Source organism: Plasmodium malariae (assembly GCF_900090045.1).
Source record: "Plasmodium malariae genome assembly, chromosome: 14".
NCBI lineage: Eukaryota > Apicomplexa > Aconoidasida > Haemosporida > Plasmodiidae > Plasmodium > Plasmodium malariae.
In genome coordinates, this window is record NC_041788.1 from 748322 (window position 1) to 770478 (window position 22157).

Below are 22157 nucleotides of genomic sequence, written 5' to 3' on the forward strand. Positions count from 1 at the left end.
ATATTATATTTACATTTTATTTTTTTCTTGATGTATCATAATAAATATAAAAGGGAAGAAGAGCCTGTTCATATCATGTGTACGTATTCTTATATATTTTTTTCCGTTAAGTAAATATAAACATTTTTTTTACTTAATATATTATGTTCTATTTTTTTCTGTGTTTTTGGATAAATAAGAAAAAAAAAAAAATAAAAGACAAAAAATAATTTGCGATAAGAAATGCTAGATAATGAGAAAACGTTTTTAATGTCTAATTATGAGAAAATGTGTTCCCCTTTTTTCAGCTCCATTGAAGTGAATTCAATATATTAAAAATTCGTCTATAATAAAATCTAATTTAGAATTATATTAAAAATACAACGGAATAAGAAAGGACATAAATTTTCATGTAAAAAGGATATATTATAGTACTTTATAAATGCTAAGCTAAATATATGAACCAGAAAATTTTAAATTTTAGTTAGCTACAAAAAAAAAAAAAATTAAAAAAAAAAAGTATTTTCTTTAATATTGATATTTAGAACTATATAAAAACATTATAAGAATATATGAATTAATTTTGATATTTATACACTAAAATAAGTAAATATATATTGCTTAAATCGAAAAATATTAAATTGAAGGATATAATTCGATTTTTCTTTTTGCTCTTTTGCTCATCAATATTAAATTTTCTCTGAAATTTATGAAAATGCGTTTTTTTTTCTCAAAAACAATAAAAGAGCAATAAAAAAGGAAAAAAAAATATTTGCACATAAAATATATAAATATGTATAAATATATATACATATATCAATGCACATAACATACTTTTTATTATAGATTTATAAAACATTTATTTTAAAAATATTTAAAAGAGGATATTTTTTAGTGTTATCCTTATTATTATATAACGAATAATTATTTACTTATCTTAAAAATTTAAATTATATTACATATTATTCATTATGCGTTTTCACACTTTTCACCCCTTTATATGCTAAAAATTTGTATTTTACATCTTCAGGTTAAAAAAAAAAAAAAGATAATACTTATTCTTATATAAACATTATTTTGACGTGTTTAGTCACAAAAGATATGCAAATTTATAGATTATGAAGTATATATAATTCATAAAAAATTTCCTTGTTGAAAGTGAGGTATTTACTTTTTCTATATATTTAGAAAAAGAGCTCAAAATGAGAAAATAATAAAAACAGCGAATAGAAAAAGAGAAATCCCATCATAATGCTTTTATTGTACGTATGTGTTTATATATAATTCATATTATATATGTATAAAAGTAACAGCAAGTGCATTTAGTAATGAAATTTTTTTTTTCTCTTTTATTTAAAATAAAATAATAAATTGCAAAATAAAGATTATAATATAATCACATTCTTTTGGGGGAGAAAACAATTTAAAAAAAAAAAAAAAAATTGTATTTTATTAAAATTGTAATGCTATAATATTACAAAAGAAAAAAGAGTAGAATAATGAATCATACAAGAAACAAAAAAATCGAATTACTTTATAGAAAAAAAATTATATCTTTTACCATTTTACTGAATTAAAAGTATCACTAATTCAATAAAACATAATTTATCGATAAAATTAAGCTTTGTGGTGTTACTTACACAAAAAAAAATTATATATATATATATATATATATATATATATTCACTGTATACGTCAAACCCCCTGTGTACGTAAACTTTCTGAAATAATTTTCAATTGTTTATTTTCTATATAATTCAAAATGAATGTCGATTTGCTAAATCGTGATCCAGCGGAAGAAGCCAAAAAACATAAATTAAAAAGATTAATACCCAGCCCAAATTCCTATTTTATGGATGTAAAATGCCCAGGATGTCTTCAAATTACTACTTTGTTTAGTCACGCGCAAAATGTAGTTTTATGCGGAAGGTAAAACAAAAAAAAAAAAAAAGTTATTTCACTTTCTGCACATTTACGCCATTCTGTATAAACATATACTGTACTTTTGCATAACATCTTTTATGCATAACAGGAGAAGCTATTTGCCTTTTTTTTGTATATATATAATATATATATTTATATTTCTTTATTTTCAATTTATCATTTGTTCTATAACATATGGCCACCTATTATTTTTGATATCATATATATATTACATATAAATACTTTTTTTTTTTTAATTTTGAAATTAAGTTGTAACATTATGTTATGCCAACCAACGGGTGGAAAATGTAAATTAACAGAAGGTTGCTCATTTAGAAAAAAAATAGAATAAATAAACAGAAAAAGAGATATGATAGGCTATATTAAGGGAAGTTTTTTTTTTTAGAGGATTATGAAGGAAAATTTTTACCAGTTTCAGGAAATATATTTGTTAGCATATGGGGAAATACACATATACTTTTATATATATTTATTGAAATATGAGATATACATATTAAAATTTTCTTTTCGTAAATATAAATTTTCATGTTTATATATGGATATAATACATATACATATTTACGAGCATTTATATTGTTTGCGAATTTTTAATTTCTAATATATATTTAACAACAAAAACTTATAAAAAGAGTAAAAAATTTTTTATTATTCACATATCCTTTAAGACACCAGTAAAATATTTACAGTTACTTAAATTTTAATGATTCTATGCCAATTATTATTATCGTTCCTTTTCTACTGATTGTGCACACATAACAAAACAGGAAAAATGTTTTTATAGTTTGATGATATATCCATATATATATATATGATTGAAAACGTGCACTTAATTAATAAGGCGTACATTTCTTATGTTTTTCAAAATTTAAAATCATTCGAATGAAATAAAAAAAAACACGAACAGGACCGCGTTCATAGTTCTAATGTACATGTGAACTAATGAAACAGATTCGTTATTATGAGAATAATGCAAAGAATCAAGAGGTCATGGTCTCCATTAAAGCATAAGTCATTGGAAATATATATATATATATATATATATATGTGGGTACATAAATTTGCATATGGGAATGCAACATGTAAGAATGCGCACAGATTTTCCTTCAGAAGGTAAAAATCCTTATATATTGGTGCAATATCGTACTCTAGGTATAACTAATAAATAAATATAGAATAAAGTAAATATATGTAACATGTGACCAATTCATCATTTATCCTAAATGTATAAAAAAGAACATAAATGAAAACAGAAAGAATATTCGTATAATTTCTATACATAAATGAATATATTTACCATACTATATTTCATTTCTGTTAAGGATGTTGCAATGTAAGAATATTACAAACATTATATAAATGTTTATATATGCACACTTTAAATATGTGAAGCCACGGTGTGACCATTTTTTTACTTATTTCTTCCAATTACAAAACTTTACTTTTTTCCCTATTTAATCTTCTTAAATCTCGCTCTCGTATTGAATTCTTCACATCAGGTAGAGATAAATCAATGTTCTTTTTTTTCTTCATATTAGCACTATCTGTTTTTTTTAATGAGGAATTTTTATCGGATAACATGGAATTAACACAGTTTAAAGCCTCATTTTTTGTTTTTATATTATTAAAAATGTTATAATCATCATATAAATATATATTCTTATCGTTGTTTAATTTTATGTAATATAAAACACATTCTTTATTTTTTTTCTCTTCATCTACTGGATCGTTATTATTAAGCATAGATGTGATTGTTTCACTATTTAAATCATTCAATAAATTATTATTATTAGCACTAACTATATTTTCCTTATCTGCCATATTATTTGACTTCTCCTTATTGGCATTATCTAACGGAATTATTTGAGAGTTGTTCCTGTTTATATCTGTACAGTTAGCACTATAAACTAATTTACTAGTTAAAAATTTAATATTTTCACAGTTCAAATAATTTGTACAATTTAATAATTTTCCATTGTTAAATACATTCAAAAAATATGTGAGGCTTGTTTTATTTTTATTATTAAGCGCATTTTCAACGAATTTCATTATACCTTCTTTCTTTTTTTTGTTTCTTTTATCATAATAAATGCTCATGTTCTTTATTATATCTTTTTCATTCTTTTGATAATATAGTAACTTTTTACATATTAGTAAAAACACACTGTGCATTCTTGTGGATAAATGGAAAGGCATAGTAGCTGATTTATTTGCTAAAAATTCTCTAAACAACTTAAAAATTCTAAGGTCCATCGATGCACTTGAGCTATTGTATATTAACTCTTCCCTGAGAGACGCTTGTTTCAAATACATATATTTGCTATCACTATTGGCAGTAATGCACCCTTCAGTAGATGTAAAAGCAGAAGTGCTACTGGAAAATAGCAAAATAATTGGATAAACCAAAACATGGGGAGTAAAATAACACAACACTTCGAAAATAAAGCATATATGTTCTGTAATTATTTTGAAAAGAATATTAATAACTGATATGTTATAGCCATACATAACTGTAGCTTCTTCCAATAATTTGTAATCATTGAACCTTTTTATTGTTTTACCTATATACACATAAATTTCGAACAACATTTTTAATATATGATAAATGTCATTTAAATGGTCTAAGTTGTCAAACCCTAAATATATCCATTTATTATCATTTCTTGTAAATTTATTCTCTTTTTCACTACACACATTATCCGTTGCTGTTGCTGCTGCTACTTCTGCTTCTGATGTTGCTGTTACTGTTGCAGTCGTTGTGTTAATATTTTTATCAACTACAATTTCGTTATTATTAAATTTTTCTACTGAATCGTTCATGCTTTCTTTATTTTGGTTCATCATCGTTTCACTGATACAGCTTTCTTGGCATCTGTTAAATTTGCTTTCATCGTTACTTATGTCCTTTGTTCCATTACTTTTACATTCACCGACATTGTTCTCACGTTGGTCAACATTTTCCTCCTCGCATTCTTCTGTACTTCTCTCCTTGTTTCCATCGGTTTTACTTTCGTCAATAAAGTTATTTTTACTATAACTAGTCTTATATTCATCATTGTTGCTATCCTTTCTTTCGGTATTTTTGCTATCACCTGTACCACTGTCTTTTTCAGAATTGATAATTTTTTCATGGACGCCTGTGTCCTTTCCTTCATTAGTGTTCCCTCCATCAGCACAACTATCCTTAGTTCCATCATTCTTATTTTCATCATTACTGGTTTTCACATTTTCATTTTTCATGTTTTCTTCTTTCTTTTCTTTATTAATTACATCTAAACACCTCTCCTCTATTAAGATGTTCATTACTTCAGTATCCAGTTTACTAATACAAAAATTTTCAAACATCTTTTTACTTTCAGAACAAATTTCATCATTAATTTTGGTCAATGCATTTTTCAAAACATTTTTACTAACCTCTAAAACAATGGTGAAATATTTTATTACGCAAAACTCATTTCTTTGAACTCTTTTGCAGTATAGGTTGTAATAATCTTGATTAAACGAATCATTTTGCCATATCTTGAATGTTCCTTTGACAACAAAAAATTTCATGTAATAAATGCATCGTTCATAATTTTTTCTCATAAAGTAGTATATACATATATGATAGGCAGCTTGTGAATTGTAATTTCCACAATTTTTATTTTCTGATATAAAATTTAAACCTTCAATTATATCATTAAGAACATCTTCATATTTAATTTCAATATTTTTTATTACAACTTTTAATTTCATTATGTCATACATAAATTCGTTAATTTTGTTTTTGTCTATCTCCATATCGTATACACCATTCACTTGGTCTTTCACTACCTCTTTAACCGATTTATTCAATGGACTGCTCATTGGACCCCTCACTGCGCCTTTAACTGCAACGTTCATTATGTTTTTGACTTCATCATTTTTGCTCGAAGTATGAATAACCTTTTCAATACTAGAAGAATCACCATTTTTTATAGAACATTCTTCTAAATTATCATGTACGTTTTTTTGCTTCTGTTCTAATTTGATATGATTACTTTTCCCCTCATATTCCATATTATATGACGAGTTGTTGAAAACCTGTGACCTAAGGGTATTTAAATTACTATTTTCATGATAATCCGTGTAGTAATTTATTATATACATTTTAGAATTTATCTTTTTTTTCTTATTTGTACTTAACTCATTTCTAATAGTACTATTACTAAAAAAAACACTTTCACTTATAGTTTCGTTCGTATTTGCATTCTCATCTAATATTCTGCTTCCCTTGTCCTGTTTTATGTTAGAACAATGTACTACAATATTTTCACCCCCTCCTCCATCATTATCATTGTTATCGTTATTATTTGTTCCGCTATTATTTGTATCATCTACAAAATGATTATTTAAAATACCACGATTGTCAAGGGTGTTTAACTCCTCCATAACATCAAAGCTTTCAACAGTATAACCATTGTCATCCCTTTCGATTCTCTTTGACAAATTTTTAATCCCCTCATTCACTTCAGAAATATAATATTTAACATGTTCACTCAAAATATTTTTATCTTTTATATAATTTAAAAGATTGTTGGACAATTTGGTATCATATTTATAACTAAATAAAGAAGCAAGGAAAAAGTACCTTGGATAATATAAACAAATTTTTAAGCGTGTTACTAATAATTTATACATGGGGATAATCATTTTGGTACTTTCTTTATCGTTATTAATAATATCAGTTGCTTTATTTCTGAACATGTAATAATTACTCGTATTTACAAAACAAGGTTTTAATATAACATTTTTTTTCTTAAAATCATCATCATTATTCTTCTTCAGTATATTTTTTGTAATTTCGAATTTTTCTTCAAATGTTATTTTCTTCATTTTATTATCATCGTCCTTCTCAACTTGGCATGTTTTCATTTTCTTCTGTTTACCTAGTATTTGAGATTCTTCCAGTTCATATTCTACATTATTCATGCTACATTCCTCTTTTTTATTTAAAGATAAATTTTCATCATTCTTTGAACTGATTTGTTGAACGTCTAAAAAATTAAAGCTTAAGAAAATTAAACTGTCTGCGTAGTAGCACAGCGATATTAACATAAAATATAGAAGAAGTTCATCATAAGTGTATGAATTTTCAAGGGGATCAGAAATATCTCTTTTGTCACTACTAATTTTAACGGCGTCTTCTCTACCCATTTCAACATCGTCCTCTTTACCTTTTATAAGGTCATATTCTCTGCCTATTACAACATCTTCTTCATCACTGTGCGATAAAAGATAATTAAACAGAAAATAAAATATTTTTCCCAAAAATAAAAATATTAAGTAAATAGATTTATCCTCCAATTTTACACATTCTAAAGAATTAATGGAATATCCATGAACTTTATTTTTTAAATAAAATTTTAAAATATTCATATAATATTTTTTCGAAATTTTTTTTTCATTTCTTTTTTCAAAAAATTTATTTATTAACATATTCTCTTTAGTTGATAAATCTAATGATGTATTTATATTTCCATCACTAAATTCTTTTTTTTTGACTTTAATTTCGTTTATATTATAATCTTCCTTATTATTTAAACCCTTTTTTATATCTGCTGAATTATTACTTACTTTATGCTTTTCACTGATACCTGTTATCATCTTATTATTATTCTTGTCATCGTTTTCTTTATCATAATAGATATGCAAATGCTCCCCGATCGATGCATTTATACCATTTTCGATGTTTCCTAAATTTTCTTCCACTTTTGTTTGAACCGTATTTCCTGATATATCTTCGACATTATCAATAGATTTTCCAATTCCATTTTCCCCTCTACACTCTCCTACATTTATTATGTCCTGTCCTTGTGTTAAATATTCATTTCCCTTGGATTGTATCGTCTCCATTTCATGTGGGTTACTGTTTTGTTCATGTTCCATACTTAATCTGTTTCTATTTGTACTTTCGATAACTTTGTACCCTGCACTATCATGTGTTCCTACAAACGCTATTTCTTTCTCATTCGAACTACTCCTTTTCGTATTTTTTAAAAATTCAATATTCTTATAATTTGAAATATGTTGTGCATCTCCACCATTTTTATCACAAATTTTCTCAACGGATGAACAACCTACTTGCTCTTCATCACATTCTTTTGATAAACTGCTGAACTTCTTCCTGTATTTTAATTTCTTCTTTTTCATACTACTTTCTATATTTAAGAAAAACAATATATCACTATTGAATAGATCGTGTTTTAAACAAAGATTTTTTATGTATATACATAATTTAAAATTTTTCTTTATTGTTTTGATATCATAAAAGGAATACTTATGCTTAAGTGCATTTTTAAAACCTTTATTTTTTTCTTCAAATGTGTAAAAAAGGGAATATTTAACATATGAAGAAATATAAAAATTCAAATTGTTCAATAAATTCTTTGCATTTAATATATTAATTTTTAATTTCACGAAGTTTGTTAATATTTTAAAAAATAAAATATGAATATATCTATTTTGTGAATTAGACAATACTAAATAGTAACTATTAATTTCTTGACATTCTTTTCGTACATCCTTACTTCTTTTTTTTTTGTTCTTACAATCATTAATATTCTCATTCGTACCAATGTCAACGCTTTTTTTTGTAATAGTATCATTAAAGTTGCTATCGGTCATTTTATCATCATTGCCAACAGTTAAATAATCACAATTTTCCTGATTTGTTAAGGATGTTCTTGAATGGTTATTGATAAAAACATTTTTCGTAAAAAAATCCTCTTTAGTATAATTATTTTCATTGTTGCCTTCTTTCATTTTATACTCAGCAGTTAATAAACTATTGTTATAGGATTCCTCGTGTATGCTTAGAAACAACTCCATAAAATGATGAAACTTTCGATCCTTTTTGCCATAATGATAACGAAAATATTTATAATACACATAAATCAAAAAGTTCAGAAGAATATCTGTGTGCTTTAATACATTCCTTAGGTATAAAAATTTTAAAAAACTGTAAATCTTATACAGATTACTATTATATAATGCATTATCAACAAATTTTGTAGATATGTTTAATAATAAATATTCAGAAAGAACAAATTCGGAGAAATATTTATCCTCTAAAAATTTATATAAATGAAAATATTGCTGAAATATATAATAATATAAAATAACATTTTTATTATTATAAAATGAAGCCTTCAATGCAATGTTTAATTTATCCATAATTTTCAAAATGTTAAAATTGTATTGCTTATTATAATCATATTTCACTTCACCCATTATGTGTACAAAGGAGCTGAAAAACAGGTTACTAAAATGGTTGTAATGTTTACTATTTAAAACTTTTATAATTTCAAAATAGTTAATATTTTTTTTGTTCATAAGCTCAAATAAGTTACTCTTATAATTTTTATATATATTTTTGAAATTATAAGGATTATTATTTAACCTTACCTTAACTCTCTCTTTTCCTGGTATTTTCTTTACACTACATTTCGCAATGTTATTTTCTTTCTCCTTTTCCTTATTACATTTCAACTCGTTACTATCAATACATCTGTTCCTCATATTATCAGTTGTATTAGGCGTATGTTCTAAGTTCGCATCGTAATTTTTCAATATATTATGCACACGTAAATTTTCTCGCGAACTATTACTACCTCTGTCATTTTTATCTTTTCCAATACGACCAATTTCGTCATAGTTATTATAACTCATGTCTCTACTGAAAACTTTTCTTTTTACAATCAATAGTAGGTAATTCTTATCAACAGTTTCCCTAAATTTCTTTTTCATGTCTTCCTTTATTTTAAAGGGATTTAGCTCATTTAGTTCGTTCAAATAACAACCAAAATCATCGATTTTAAAAGATTCCTGATTCTCTTCCAAATATACGGTTTTTATATATTCATAGAAGCACACATAATAGTAATCATCATTAAGGAACAAGTCTTTCATATAATCTAAATAAATATTATATGTGAGAGGGTCTAAATAATCAGCACTTATTTCCTCATCCAGTGATATCAATTTATCGAAAATCTTCACAAAAGACATCATGAACTCCTGCAAAAAAAAAAAAATAATAAAAAAAATTACATTTAAATAGGAGAAAAAGTAAGCACATAGGGAAATAAATAATAAATCGAACAAACAAATATATGCAGATATATGTACACGTATATGTTTATATACATACATACATATATAAATAAATACATACGTAAATACATACATATTTGCATAAATAACACATACATGCGTAAATACATACATATATAAATAAATACATACGTAAATACATACATATTTGCATAAATAACACATACATGCGTAAATACATACATATATGCATAAATACATACATATATACATACAATGAACTAAAAGTGCACAAACCGTCTGCTGTATTTCCACCTTAAAGGTGACACAAGCAGAAATTATGCTAATACACATTGTACACATCTCACAAAAACAAAACATCGTGTAGGAAAAATTGACAGAATACAGACTTATCCTTTTTAGTTGTTACCTTTCCTTCGCTCTTTGATCTCTTAAAATTAACCAAAAATTGTAATACGTTATAGTCATTAAATTTATAGTACACGTTGTAAAATGAATAGTTAAGGTAAATGTAGTCATTGTGAGTAATGTTCATATGACTTTTATTTAATGTCCAAAAAAATTGATTCATATATGTGTTGTAGTCAACTAACTTTTTTATGTCTAAACATATACTCTGCATATATTTATGAATATACAGTGACAAAAACAATTCTACTGCTTTTATTTCACTCATTTTCATATTAACTATATCAAGGGTAAATTCATTAGTTATGATCCTCTTTTCATTTGCTTCATTTTCATTCTTATCTTTTGAAACAATATCAAAAGGATACACTGATTTTAAAAATAAAAAATTATTAAATAAAAAGGAAAAACAAATATTAATAAGACTATTAATAGAATGGTTGTTTCTATATATTCTATTATATACTTTAATATTGTTTAAATCTATGTAAGGAATAATCATATCATATATTATATTGTTAATAACTTTTTTTTTTTTCCTAAAAATATTTTTTTCCTTAATCCAATTTGCACTTTTGCATTTTTCTTCCATTAATTCATAGTTACTACTATCATTGCACCGCTTTTCTTCATAATTCTCAACATCGTACACATGCTCCTCTCTTTCTCTTCCACTCTTACTAACATTTATTACATCTGTAATACTATTCTTTTCATCCTCTCCTTTGCAACCAAAGTTTGGTATGGCACACCCATTAACATGATCATACGATAAAGGGGAAGAACAAACCTTCAAGTCATATCTTGGTGTTGTATTATTTATATCATTTTTTTCGCTGTTTTGAATAATCCCATTTATTTCTACTTTTCCTTCTTTTTCTCCCTTTTCGTTTATCCTCGATTTTTCCCCATTTTTGCACTTATCTAAATAGTACAGCACGCATGCGTACATACAATTAAAGGACGATTTACTTCCATCCTTAATGTACTGAATAGTCTTTTTGACACTGTTTAAAATTGCATCATAGTATAAATTTGTATGATGAAATGAATTTATATTATACAAACTCCTTTCTAAATGAATCGAAATATCTGTGTTAAAAGTGGTTAGCAAAATATTTAAGGAAAAATAAAATAAATTTAATGTACATTTGTTAACATTGTATAATTCATTTTTGCCAATTTGGAAGTAACTAACATATTTGTCATGTATAATATATTTAAATAGCGTATGATAAATTAATACCCTTTTCATGATAATAAAGTCATCCACTGTATTATTATCCTTACATAGTTTGTTCAATTTTGAAAAAATATCATTCATCTCTAGTACATCTCCCCTATTTTTACAGTTATTAAATAAGTCCACATAAAACATACTATTTTGTAATAAATTTTCTATTAAATTGCAAAATGTAAATATGTACTTATTTCTCTTTATTTTATTTTTCCTATTGTACCTTTTCTTTGATAATAATAGAATATTAATTGAGCTAAAATTTAATAACGTTTCTAAGTAAATCTCATATTCCATGTGACATGTTCTATTTTTGCTATCATAGTTACTTTTATCGTTAGATGCCTTTCTACTGCTATTAATTAACTCGTATGTGTTCTCTTCTACACACGTTTTTCCTCCTTTTCCTCCTAACACTACACAGAGCATCTTTTCATTATCTTTGTTTTCATTTACTAGCTGCACATTTCTCCTCTTATTTGTACTATGTAACATATTAATATTGCTCTTCTCCTCATTTATCCTCTTATTTTCCTTACTGTTTTTCATAAAATTCATGCTTTCCATTTTTATAGAAGGACAAAAATGTAGATATATTTTTAGAGGGGAAGATAATAATAATATTATACTACTCGAAATGTGTAAAAATATGTAATATGTATTATATATATCATTGTTCATAAAGAAATCTTGACTTTTCCTTAAATGTAAAATGTTATAATTTTCAATATATAATATAGAAATAAGAACAAATAAAATATGAGAATAAATTCGACATAAAGAAGTATATATATTGTTATGACTCTTGTTCACGACAGCAATATACCTAAAAAAGCAATATTTATTATTTAATTTTCTTTTTAACTTCTTTTTCATTTTCTTTAATTTTTTATAATTTTGTATTACTCCACTGTTTTTAATTGTATATATAAATAAATTTTCCTTAGAAACTGCATCATTTGACATATGTTTTATCTTATTATCATTATTATTTTTAGTATGGTATATATCATTGTATATATAATTTGTATGAGATCTTCTTCTATAACTTAAATTACTGTTATACGTATTAACACCACTGCTCCTCATACTGTTACTATTCATCAAAAAATAAATATTCTCTTTTGGAACGTTTTCATTATGTTTCACCTTGTTTCTAATATTGCAATCAGTATTACGAAAATAGGAACGTAAAACATAACTATTAGTTATCTTCTTATTTGTTCCTCCAATTCTGCAAACGGGAGTTCTCCCATCCTTATTTAACCTTTTTTCCATCCTTATTTCATCTCCCATGAAGTAACTAAAATACTTGTTTATTTTATTTCCAAATTTTCCTTCTAACATGCGATTTTTTATTTTAAACTTCCCATTTATGGTTACTTTTCTCCTTACCTCATTTATTATTTTGTAAATTTTGTCTTTTTTCAAATATACTATTCCATTTATAGTGTTGAGTTTCTCTTTTTCCCCATTTCTATTAATTCTTTTCCTTCTTTCTAAATATTTCTGTATTTCACCATAATTAAAAGAGTTTGCCCCTTTCTCCCATCTTTGATCTGACATTACATATTTTCTCCTTGCTCTTTCTGTTGCTATGTGTTTTTTTTCAATTTCAATATTTAAATCAATCTTTACCAACGAATTTAGAAAAACATGAAAGGAAGTAAAAATGTGATTTAAAAAATTGTATGAACAACCATATCTAAAATTAATAAAGTGAAAAAAATTTAATAAATTCTGAGTGGCTTTATCATCATAGGAAAAAATATTCTTATCATAACTTAATATTTTATATAATCTATTTGTATTAAATTCTGAAAAGGAGTTCAAACGTAAGTAGAAAATTGAAAAAATCATGTTATAAATTTTCATTAGTTTATTAATTAATAAAAAGCAAATACTGTTTCTATTATAATAACGTAAAATAAAATTCACACAATTATTTATAAATTCGACAATTATATTTTGCAACTCATAATCCAATGAAAGCATACATAATCTTGTATCAAATAAAGAATGAAGGTAATCAATACTTAAATTAAAATTTTCGTCTAATTCTTTTGCTCTTTTATATAAACGTAGGATACTACTATTTTTTAATTCTTTACATATACAGTTCTTTATATATTGATAAGAATACATTAATATAATAAAACGCTTCTTCTTTTTATTAACTTTCTCTCTTTCGCATGTCCCTTTATTCAATCTTTCAAAAGAGATTAGAATTGTTATCAAATCTTTTTCCGATGATAGATCTGTTATATTATCATAACACATGTCTTGCTCACTCATCCTCAAAATGTAATTACGATTAAGGGTATATATTTTCTTTACATATTTATCTTCTATTAATACATTGAAAAATAATGGATTTAAAAAAATGTTTTTGTTATGTAAATTATAATTTATTTCATCAAATACAAAATTGTAATTTTTGCTCATAGGCAATTTTTTTATTTTTAATATACTATAAAGACTGTTACAATAAAAAATAATTCTTTTGATTTTTTTCAAAATCTTTTTCTTGAACAAGGAACTTTCATATAACTTTAAATTTAGTATGAAATAGCATTTATTGTAGCATTTCAAAAAGGATGAAAACGCAATATTTACATTTTCATATAATTTCGTAAACACTTTTTTTATTTTCTCTACATTACTGAATGAGGAATGATTATTAATTTTGCTTTTTTTTAAGTATTCCTCTCTTCTCATTTGGTTATTTCTCTTTTCCCTTTTTTTCATTCCTTCTTGTCCCTCGTACTCATCTACTCTTTCTACTATTTCTTTTCTTTGTGTTCCCTCCTTATGTTCCCCTTGTTCCTTCCTCTTCTCTTTATCCTTCTTTTCCTCATTCCCATCTCTTTCGTCATCTGCGTTTTCGTAGTTTTCCTCATCTCTCTTCTGCTGCTTGTGTTGAGCCTGTTCCCGCTCCTTGTCCAATTTGCATTCATTTTTTTTATATAATTCATCCACATATTCCTTTCTATTATCTTTCTTTTCATCCAATCCTTTTTGCTCTTCCTTTTCATATAGAGCATACTCATTCGATTGAAGATGGTGCTTTTGTTTGTCCTCATCTTCTTCTTTACCCTTTTCCCGATGCTCTATATATTTAGTCTTTTTCATCTCTCTCTTCAATTCATTCTCAGAAACCTCTTTTTGTCCATCATTCTGATCACCTTCTGTATGTAACTTTGGCGTAACGCTCTTATTAGTCCTTTCGTAAAAATTGCAATGAACTGTTGTGTTAACTTTCGTTTTACAAAAGTTACCAAACTCACCTTTAACCAAATAATTTATATCATACTTGTCAAGAAAAAATGATACATTCTTAAAATAATATTTCGCATTTATATATAAAAATTGCATAAATAGAAATAAGACACGACACCTAACTTTCCCACCCCCTTGATTATAACTATACTTAATTAATAAGCAGTTTAAAAGGGTAAAAGTATAATTAATAACTTTTTCCAAATTAATATTATCAAAAGTATATTTTCTTTTTAATTTGTTTAAATAACACTTGTATAATAATTTTAGCATGTGTAGATAACAATGAATTATGTTCATATAATTCTCACCATATTCTTCAATATTTTGATATGTACTACCCTTTATTTTTACATCACTAACTTCTTTCGAATCATTTTCAACATTATGATAAAAAAAAGACATTGATTTACAATTAAGATCAACTAAATAAAGGTCATATAAACTTAAGAATGTTGCATATTGATGAACATTTTTTTTATTTATAATATTATTATACGTAAAAAAAAATATAATATTAAACAAAACATTCTTTATCTTATTTTCATTCCTACAATAGTAATAAAATAACATTAGCGTAATTTCTTCTATCTTATTCCTCGTGCAATCATTTATACTTGTTGTATTCATATATTCGTAAAAAGAATCCATAAGGAAAAATTCCATATCCCCTTTATTTAATTCCATATATAATTTCTCTCTTTCACAGTTATACTCATAAGACAAAGTGATTAACTTATTTATATTAGAAGTATCCACAAAAACATTACTTAACAAACTTCTCAAATCGCTCGCAATGGTTTGATTCTTCTCTTTTTTTAAATCATTATCTTTCGTTTCTTCACCATTCTTTAATGTTTCTTCCTCTTTCGTTTGACTGTTTATGATACCTTCATTTTTCATTGTATATTTTGTACAAAAGTTCGATTTTAAATTTTTCTTCCTTGTAAAATCAGAGTTATTATTACATAATAATCTCTTATTTATTTGTCCATTTAATTCTTCTCCCCTATTATTTGTATACGAATTAGTGTCACTATTATTTACTGTAACTGTTTTACTCAATTTTATATTCTTATTATGTATGTTTTGTTCATTTAATACCGTTCTTTTTCTTTTTCTTTTTCTTTCGTTTTTTAAATAAGAAAAAGGAAAATTATTATATTCGTCTATGCTCATTTCAGTGTTACACAGAAACACATTATTTATAATATTTTTTAAAAGTGCATCTGAATTAAATTCACTATACTTTCTATAACAATTTTGATCAGAATATTTCAATTTATTAATTTTTTTTTTTAAATAATCCTTTTCTTTTATTTGTTTTAATAATAATATATCAATAATAAAATGTGAAATATTGAAGAAATTGCTACTATTAATATGAGTAAATTTGTCTATAGCATACATATTTTCATATAAATAATAAATATGTTGTATGTTATCGTTATTTTTTATAATTTTTAAAAAACTAGAATAATTTTTCAAAAGAAATAATTCATCAGTATCATCAAGAAGTTTATCTGCAACATTGGACAGTATAGAATTGTTATATGAGCTCAACTTCTTCACTTTATCTCTTATTCTCTTTTTGTTTATCTTGTTAAAATTCTGGATAATCACTTCTTCTATTTCCCTTTTCTCTTTATAATGCTTTTCATCAAATGAGTTATACTTGAAATGAACATAACTCATACTATTTCTAATCTCATTGTATAATTTAATAAAAGTGCTACAATCAAATGTCTTGTTCTGTGTCTTTTCCTTATTTATGCTTTTAAATACACCACTATTTTGTTCATACGTCTGTTCGTAATTATTTTCGCCCCTGCGCCCTGCAATTCCCTTTTCATTTTTTTTATCTTTACGTTCATTACACTTTTCAACCTGCTCCATTTGATATCTATCATATTCCATACGACGTAATAAACTGCTTGTCCTCGAATATTTTTTTACATTTAATTTTTTTATATTTTCCTTATCCCATGAAAATTTATCTTCTTTTATGATACCTTCAGCAACGCCAAAATTTTCTCTTTCTTTTCTATAATGTTTATTGATTAGTCTAGGGGACCCACACTGGTTTCCCCTTACATTTGTATGACTTCTTTCTCTTGAGATAGCTTCCTTGTGCATATTACTATCTGTCACGTCCTTGTCATTAAGAAGCTCGTCAACAAATTTGACCATACAATCGCATTTGTTCATCTTACATACCATATAAATATCATGAAAGAATTCTGAAAAATTTTTATGCTTTAAAATAGGTATTGCTTGCTTATTCTTATATTGTAATTCATATATACGATAATATTCATCTAATAAATTAATTTTGTGTTCTTTACATATCTTTTTAATCTTATTACGAATAGACATGTTCTTATATTTCCATAAGATGTTATTATAGAATGAAGAGTGCTTACTTCCTAATTTTATTTTATTCCTCTTCTTATTCTTTGTCTTATATGGAAAATTTTCATTCTTTTGGTAACTCACTGAACTATCAATCATTATATATTTGTCTTCTCTACTTGAACAATCTAAATGAGAACTTCCATCCTTTTTAAAAGGAAAAATATTATCACAAACCTCAACACCGCTTTCATGGAGGGAGTTAGGAGAACTATGATGATTCTCTTTTCTTCTTTTTTTCTGTAAATGTTCATCTTCATATGACGCTTTTTCATCTATCAAAATGCATTCATTTGAATTAAAGACACTTCTTGTTGTATCCTTTTTGTTTGTTTCGTCCATATTTTTTCTCATACATTTTATAATATTTTTTTGATTAGAAATTCTCTTTACTGGGATATTGTTGCGAACCATACTTGATGATTTGTTCAGCAGATTACATGGTGACTTGATCGATAGTTTACATGGTGGCTTGACTGATAAATTGTATGGCGAGTTGTTCGACAGACTTCCTTGCGATATGTTTGATATATGGCCTACCGAGTTGTTCGAGAAATTGCTTATCGAGTTATTCCGTAAATTAGCAGACGAAATATTCGATGGATTGCCCTGTGAGAGGTTCGATATATTGCCTATAGAGTTGTTCCGTGAATTTGCTAATGAAGTGTTCCCTAAATTAGCTAAAGATTTGTTCTCTAAATTAGCTAGTGATGTGTTCCGCAAATTATCTAGCGTTTCTATCCCCAAATTAGCCGACGAGTTGTTCCTTAGATTAGCCAGTGAGGTATTCGAAATATTTCCTCTTGAAAAGTTCGATATATTACCTCGTGAGTAGTTCGATATATTACCTCGTGAGTAGTTCGATATATTACCTCGTGAGTAGTTCGATATATTGCCTATAGAATTGTTTCGTAAATTAGCTATAGGAATGCTCCCTAAATTAGCCGAGATGTTTCCTAAATTTGCTGGTGAAATTTTCCGTAAATTTTCGCGAGAGTATTTTCCCCAATCAACTAGTGAACTGTTTCCTAAATTAGCCGACGAATTGTTCGATATATTTTCTGATGAAAATTTCGACAGATTCACTCTTGAAACCTTACATAGATTTCTTCTCGAAGCGTTCGATAAGTTTGCCTGCGATATGCTCGATAGATTTCCTTGAGAAATATTTGATAAATTACCTACAGAGTTGTTCCGTAAATTAGTCCTCCAGTTATCAGCCAATGTAGGAACTGGTTTGTCCATTGAATTAGAAGCTGAATTACTTTTCAGCAAATTAGATGGCGAGTTGTTTTGCAAATTGCCTAGATAGCTGTTCATAAAAGAACACGGAGAATTGTTCAATAAACTCTTTGGGCTGTTATTTAAAAATTTGTTTGGAGAATTATTCACCAGAATATTAGGAGAATTATTCAAGAAATTGCTAGATGACTTATTGAAGATATTGCTGGGTGACTTATTGAGTAAAATGCTCGGAATATTGTTTAATAAACAGTTAGTTGATTTAGTGGAGAAATTCCTGGGCGAATTAGCTAAAGAACTTCTAGAGTTACATTTTAGAATATTATGCGATGAACTTCTCAAAATAATGCATGGAGAATTTCTCAAAACGCTGTTTGTTCCACTTTTCACAGTATTATTCTGCGAATTTTTCGAAACACTACTTAAGGTGTTATTAAAAAATATATTCTTCAAATTTCTGTTCTGATTACTGGACGCAATGGGAACTTCGGGTGTTTCTATCACAACATTTTTCTCATTATGCGTATTGTTTTTATAATTTTTCTCTTTCATACAACTATTACTATTCTTTACATAATAAGAGGAGCATCTGCTGTTAATACATTTAATGTTGTTAATACTGTTATCGCTGCTATTATTCTTAACTCTTTTGTTGCTGCTAACACTATTAACTCTGTTATTGCTGCTAACACTATTAACTCTGTTATTGCTGCTAACACTATTAACTCTGTTATTGCTGCTAACACTATTAACTCTGTTATTGCTGCTAACACTGTTAACACTAGTAATGTTTTTAACGTTGCTATTTATTCCTTTCTGAGGAAATAAGTAATTTTCCCTTGATACTAATTCTTTTTTATTAATACTAGTATCATTTAATGGTGAGTTATCTATATAACTTGAACAACAACTTAAATTTCTTTCATGATAATCATTTCTTCTTCCTCTCTCCTTTATTATTTCACAATCTTCGGTTTTAATAGATATCCTACTATGTATACTCGATCCAGAATCTGTACTTAATGAACTTTTTTTCTCCTCATTTTCATCACTATATGAAGATATGTCTATGTCCTTTTTTAAAAGACAATTTTCATAAGAACTATTATCCGAAAAGACATAATTATCCTCTCTTTTTTTTTTTTTCTTTTTTTCTTTTTTGGCATTTTCTCTTATATCTATTGTAAAATGCTTCCTAAGTATTTTTATTGTGCTTTCATAAATTGTTTTATTAAAATGTTCACTTTTTCTTTCGTTGAATAATAAAGAACAATTAAACGAAGTTTTTGCATTTAGGTAAAAAGAAATATCATTACTTTCTAAAAAATATTTTATAAATACTACACCGGCATTATAACATATTTCTATTTTATATTTATCCGAAACTTTATTTATATATTTTGATAACAGTATATACGTGAGGGAACTGTATTTATAATTTTCCAGATAAAAATATACATTTCCTATAATTTTCAAAAATTCTATTTTGCTTATATAATTTTTTTTTTTTAATTTTTCTATGTTTTCTAAACCAAATCTTAAACATTCTTCATATTTACATTCCCTATATAATTTTTGCAAATGAACTATATATTTGTTCATTCTTTCATTTTCTTGTAAAGAATGAATATTCTTTTTTTTCTCTGTATTATTTTTCCTTCCTGATGATCTCTCTTGTATTAACATATTTTCCAATTCTTTGTTATTTAACCGGATAAAGAAATTCTTTTTTCTGTTATTACTATGTTTACTTATAAGTCTCTTCTTCGAATATTTTTTCTTCCCATTTTTTCTAACTGTACTTTCTTTTGGAATCATGTTTGTTTCTTGCTATAATCTGAAGAAATCGATATTTGCAGTAGTACGCTTCAAACGACTAGCATACACAATAAAAAAAAGAAACAAATACCTGCCTTCCCCTATACAAACATATACACGCATGTATGTATAATACTAAAGAAACTACTCAGTTGGAGGTGGGGGGCTATAATTTTCCCCTATACATTAAAAGGTTTATACATAAATGTATATATATATATATATATATATTATTCAAATATGCCTGCATTTATATATATATATGCAACACCCTCAGCACCTGAGCAAAACGTAAACAAAAAAGTGCTACATCATTTAAAATATATTTTAACTATTTTCCTTCTTTTTTCGCACTTTATATGTTGGCTCTTATATATACCAATTCTTTTACACGTATATTCAGTTACATGTAATACCAGCATTTATTTGAATGTATATATTGTTGCGACATTAAATTTATATATCTGCTTAAATACTATATATATATATATATATATATAAATGTAATTTTTTTTGCACAGAAAAAGTGTTTAGAGTATGATATTTTTTTATACCATAAAAGGCACTTGATTTATATTATAAAATTTTGAAGGAAAAAAAAATTAAGAAAAATAGTCGAAATATCAAGATAACAAAGTTGTTGCACAAGTCGAATAATGTTTTAAAATGATAAAAAGGTGAAAATAAACAATGTATTAAAAAAAAAAAAAAATAATAATTTTTGAAAGTTTTTAAGAACATTTAGTACATACTCAAAGAATAAGTTAAGACAACTAAAAATAAAACGGGCCTTGAAAAAGGTCAAACTAGGAAAACTGAGAAATTCCTTGAAACTAGATATGATGAATTTGGAGAAAAGAAGTAAAAGAATAGTAGTTATCGTTATTTTCCATTAATACATACATATATACGCACTTTAATACTTGCATACGTACATGTACATTTTTCGCAAACCCCTTGTGTGAAACATTCACATTTAAAGTATTTTAGCTACTTGTTCAAGGGGTTATAATTTACTACGTTTTGTAATGTCTTTTTTTTACATACTAAATACATTAATATTCTTTTAAAATATAAATTTTGAAATGTGCAAACCTAGGTAAAAAAAAAAAAAAATTATCGTTTATCATGTCGCAAAAGTTTTTTCCTTTTTTTACTGGGATATGATGAAACCTATGCTATTTTTAATGCAACTTACGAAACGTTTTAAAATAGCTGTATATATATTACAGATATATAATATATATACATACATGTTCGTTTTACCTTTTCTGCACAAATTGCAAATGCATTATTTGCGTAACAAACAAAATAAAGTCTCTTTATGCATGTATACTAATACGTTATTATGCGTAGTCTTCACGAAATATATACTGGAAAAAAAGGAGTGGTATAAACAAAATTATGAAATTTTGTAGGTATTCCATATTTTTATACATTAAAAAATTTATGCGATAAATAAATTATAAAAAAGAAAATAAAAAAACCATGGATACAAAAAAGCGCGGGAACTAAGAAATAACATTTTGTCCTACTTATACAAATAAAAAAAAATAATAAATCAAAGATGAAAATAGGAACAAGCACTTAAAAAAAAAATTATAAATGAATAAATACCTAAATAGGGGTGCTGCTAAAATGATATGCAGCTAAATAGGTAAACAGATAAATATGTGCGCAATTAAATACGCACACTCCAACATAAATAGGTCTGAATGGCAAAAAATACGCAAAAAAAAAAAAAAAT

At 25.7% G+C, this 22157-nt stretch overlaps 2 protein-coding genes across 2 annotated transcripts; one reads left to right on the forward strand and one right to left on the reverse strand.

The window, feature by feature from the left end:
- Nucleotides 1–1741: 1741 nt before the first annotated feature.
- RPS27 (40S ribosomal protein S27, putative) lies at nucleotides 1742–2254 on the forward strand (the record flags this gene model as incomplete). Its single annotated transcript, XM_029007797.1, has 2 exons — nucleotides 1742–1908; nucleotides 2173–2254. 2 exons carry the CDS (start codon nucleotides 1742–1744, stop codon nucleotides 2252–2254), a joined length of 249 nt encoding a protein of 82 aa, XP_028864151.1.
- Nucleotides 2255–3348: 1094 nt separating this feature from the next.
- On the reverse strand, nucleotides 3349–20410 carry PmUG01_14025100 (conserved Plasmodium protein, unknown function; the record flags this gene model as incomplete). The annotated part of the gene is made up of 2 exons (XM_029007798.1): nucleotides 3349–9957; nucleotides 10424–20410. The coding sequence occupies 2 exons, from the start codon at nucleotides 20408–20410 to the stop codon at nucleotides 3349–3351; spliced, it is 16596 nt and encodes a 5531-aa protein (XP_028864152.1).
- Between the last annotated feature and the right edge of the window lie 1747 nt (nucleotides 20411–22157).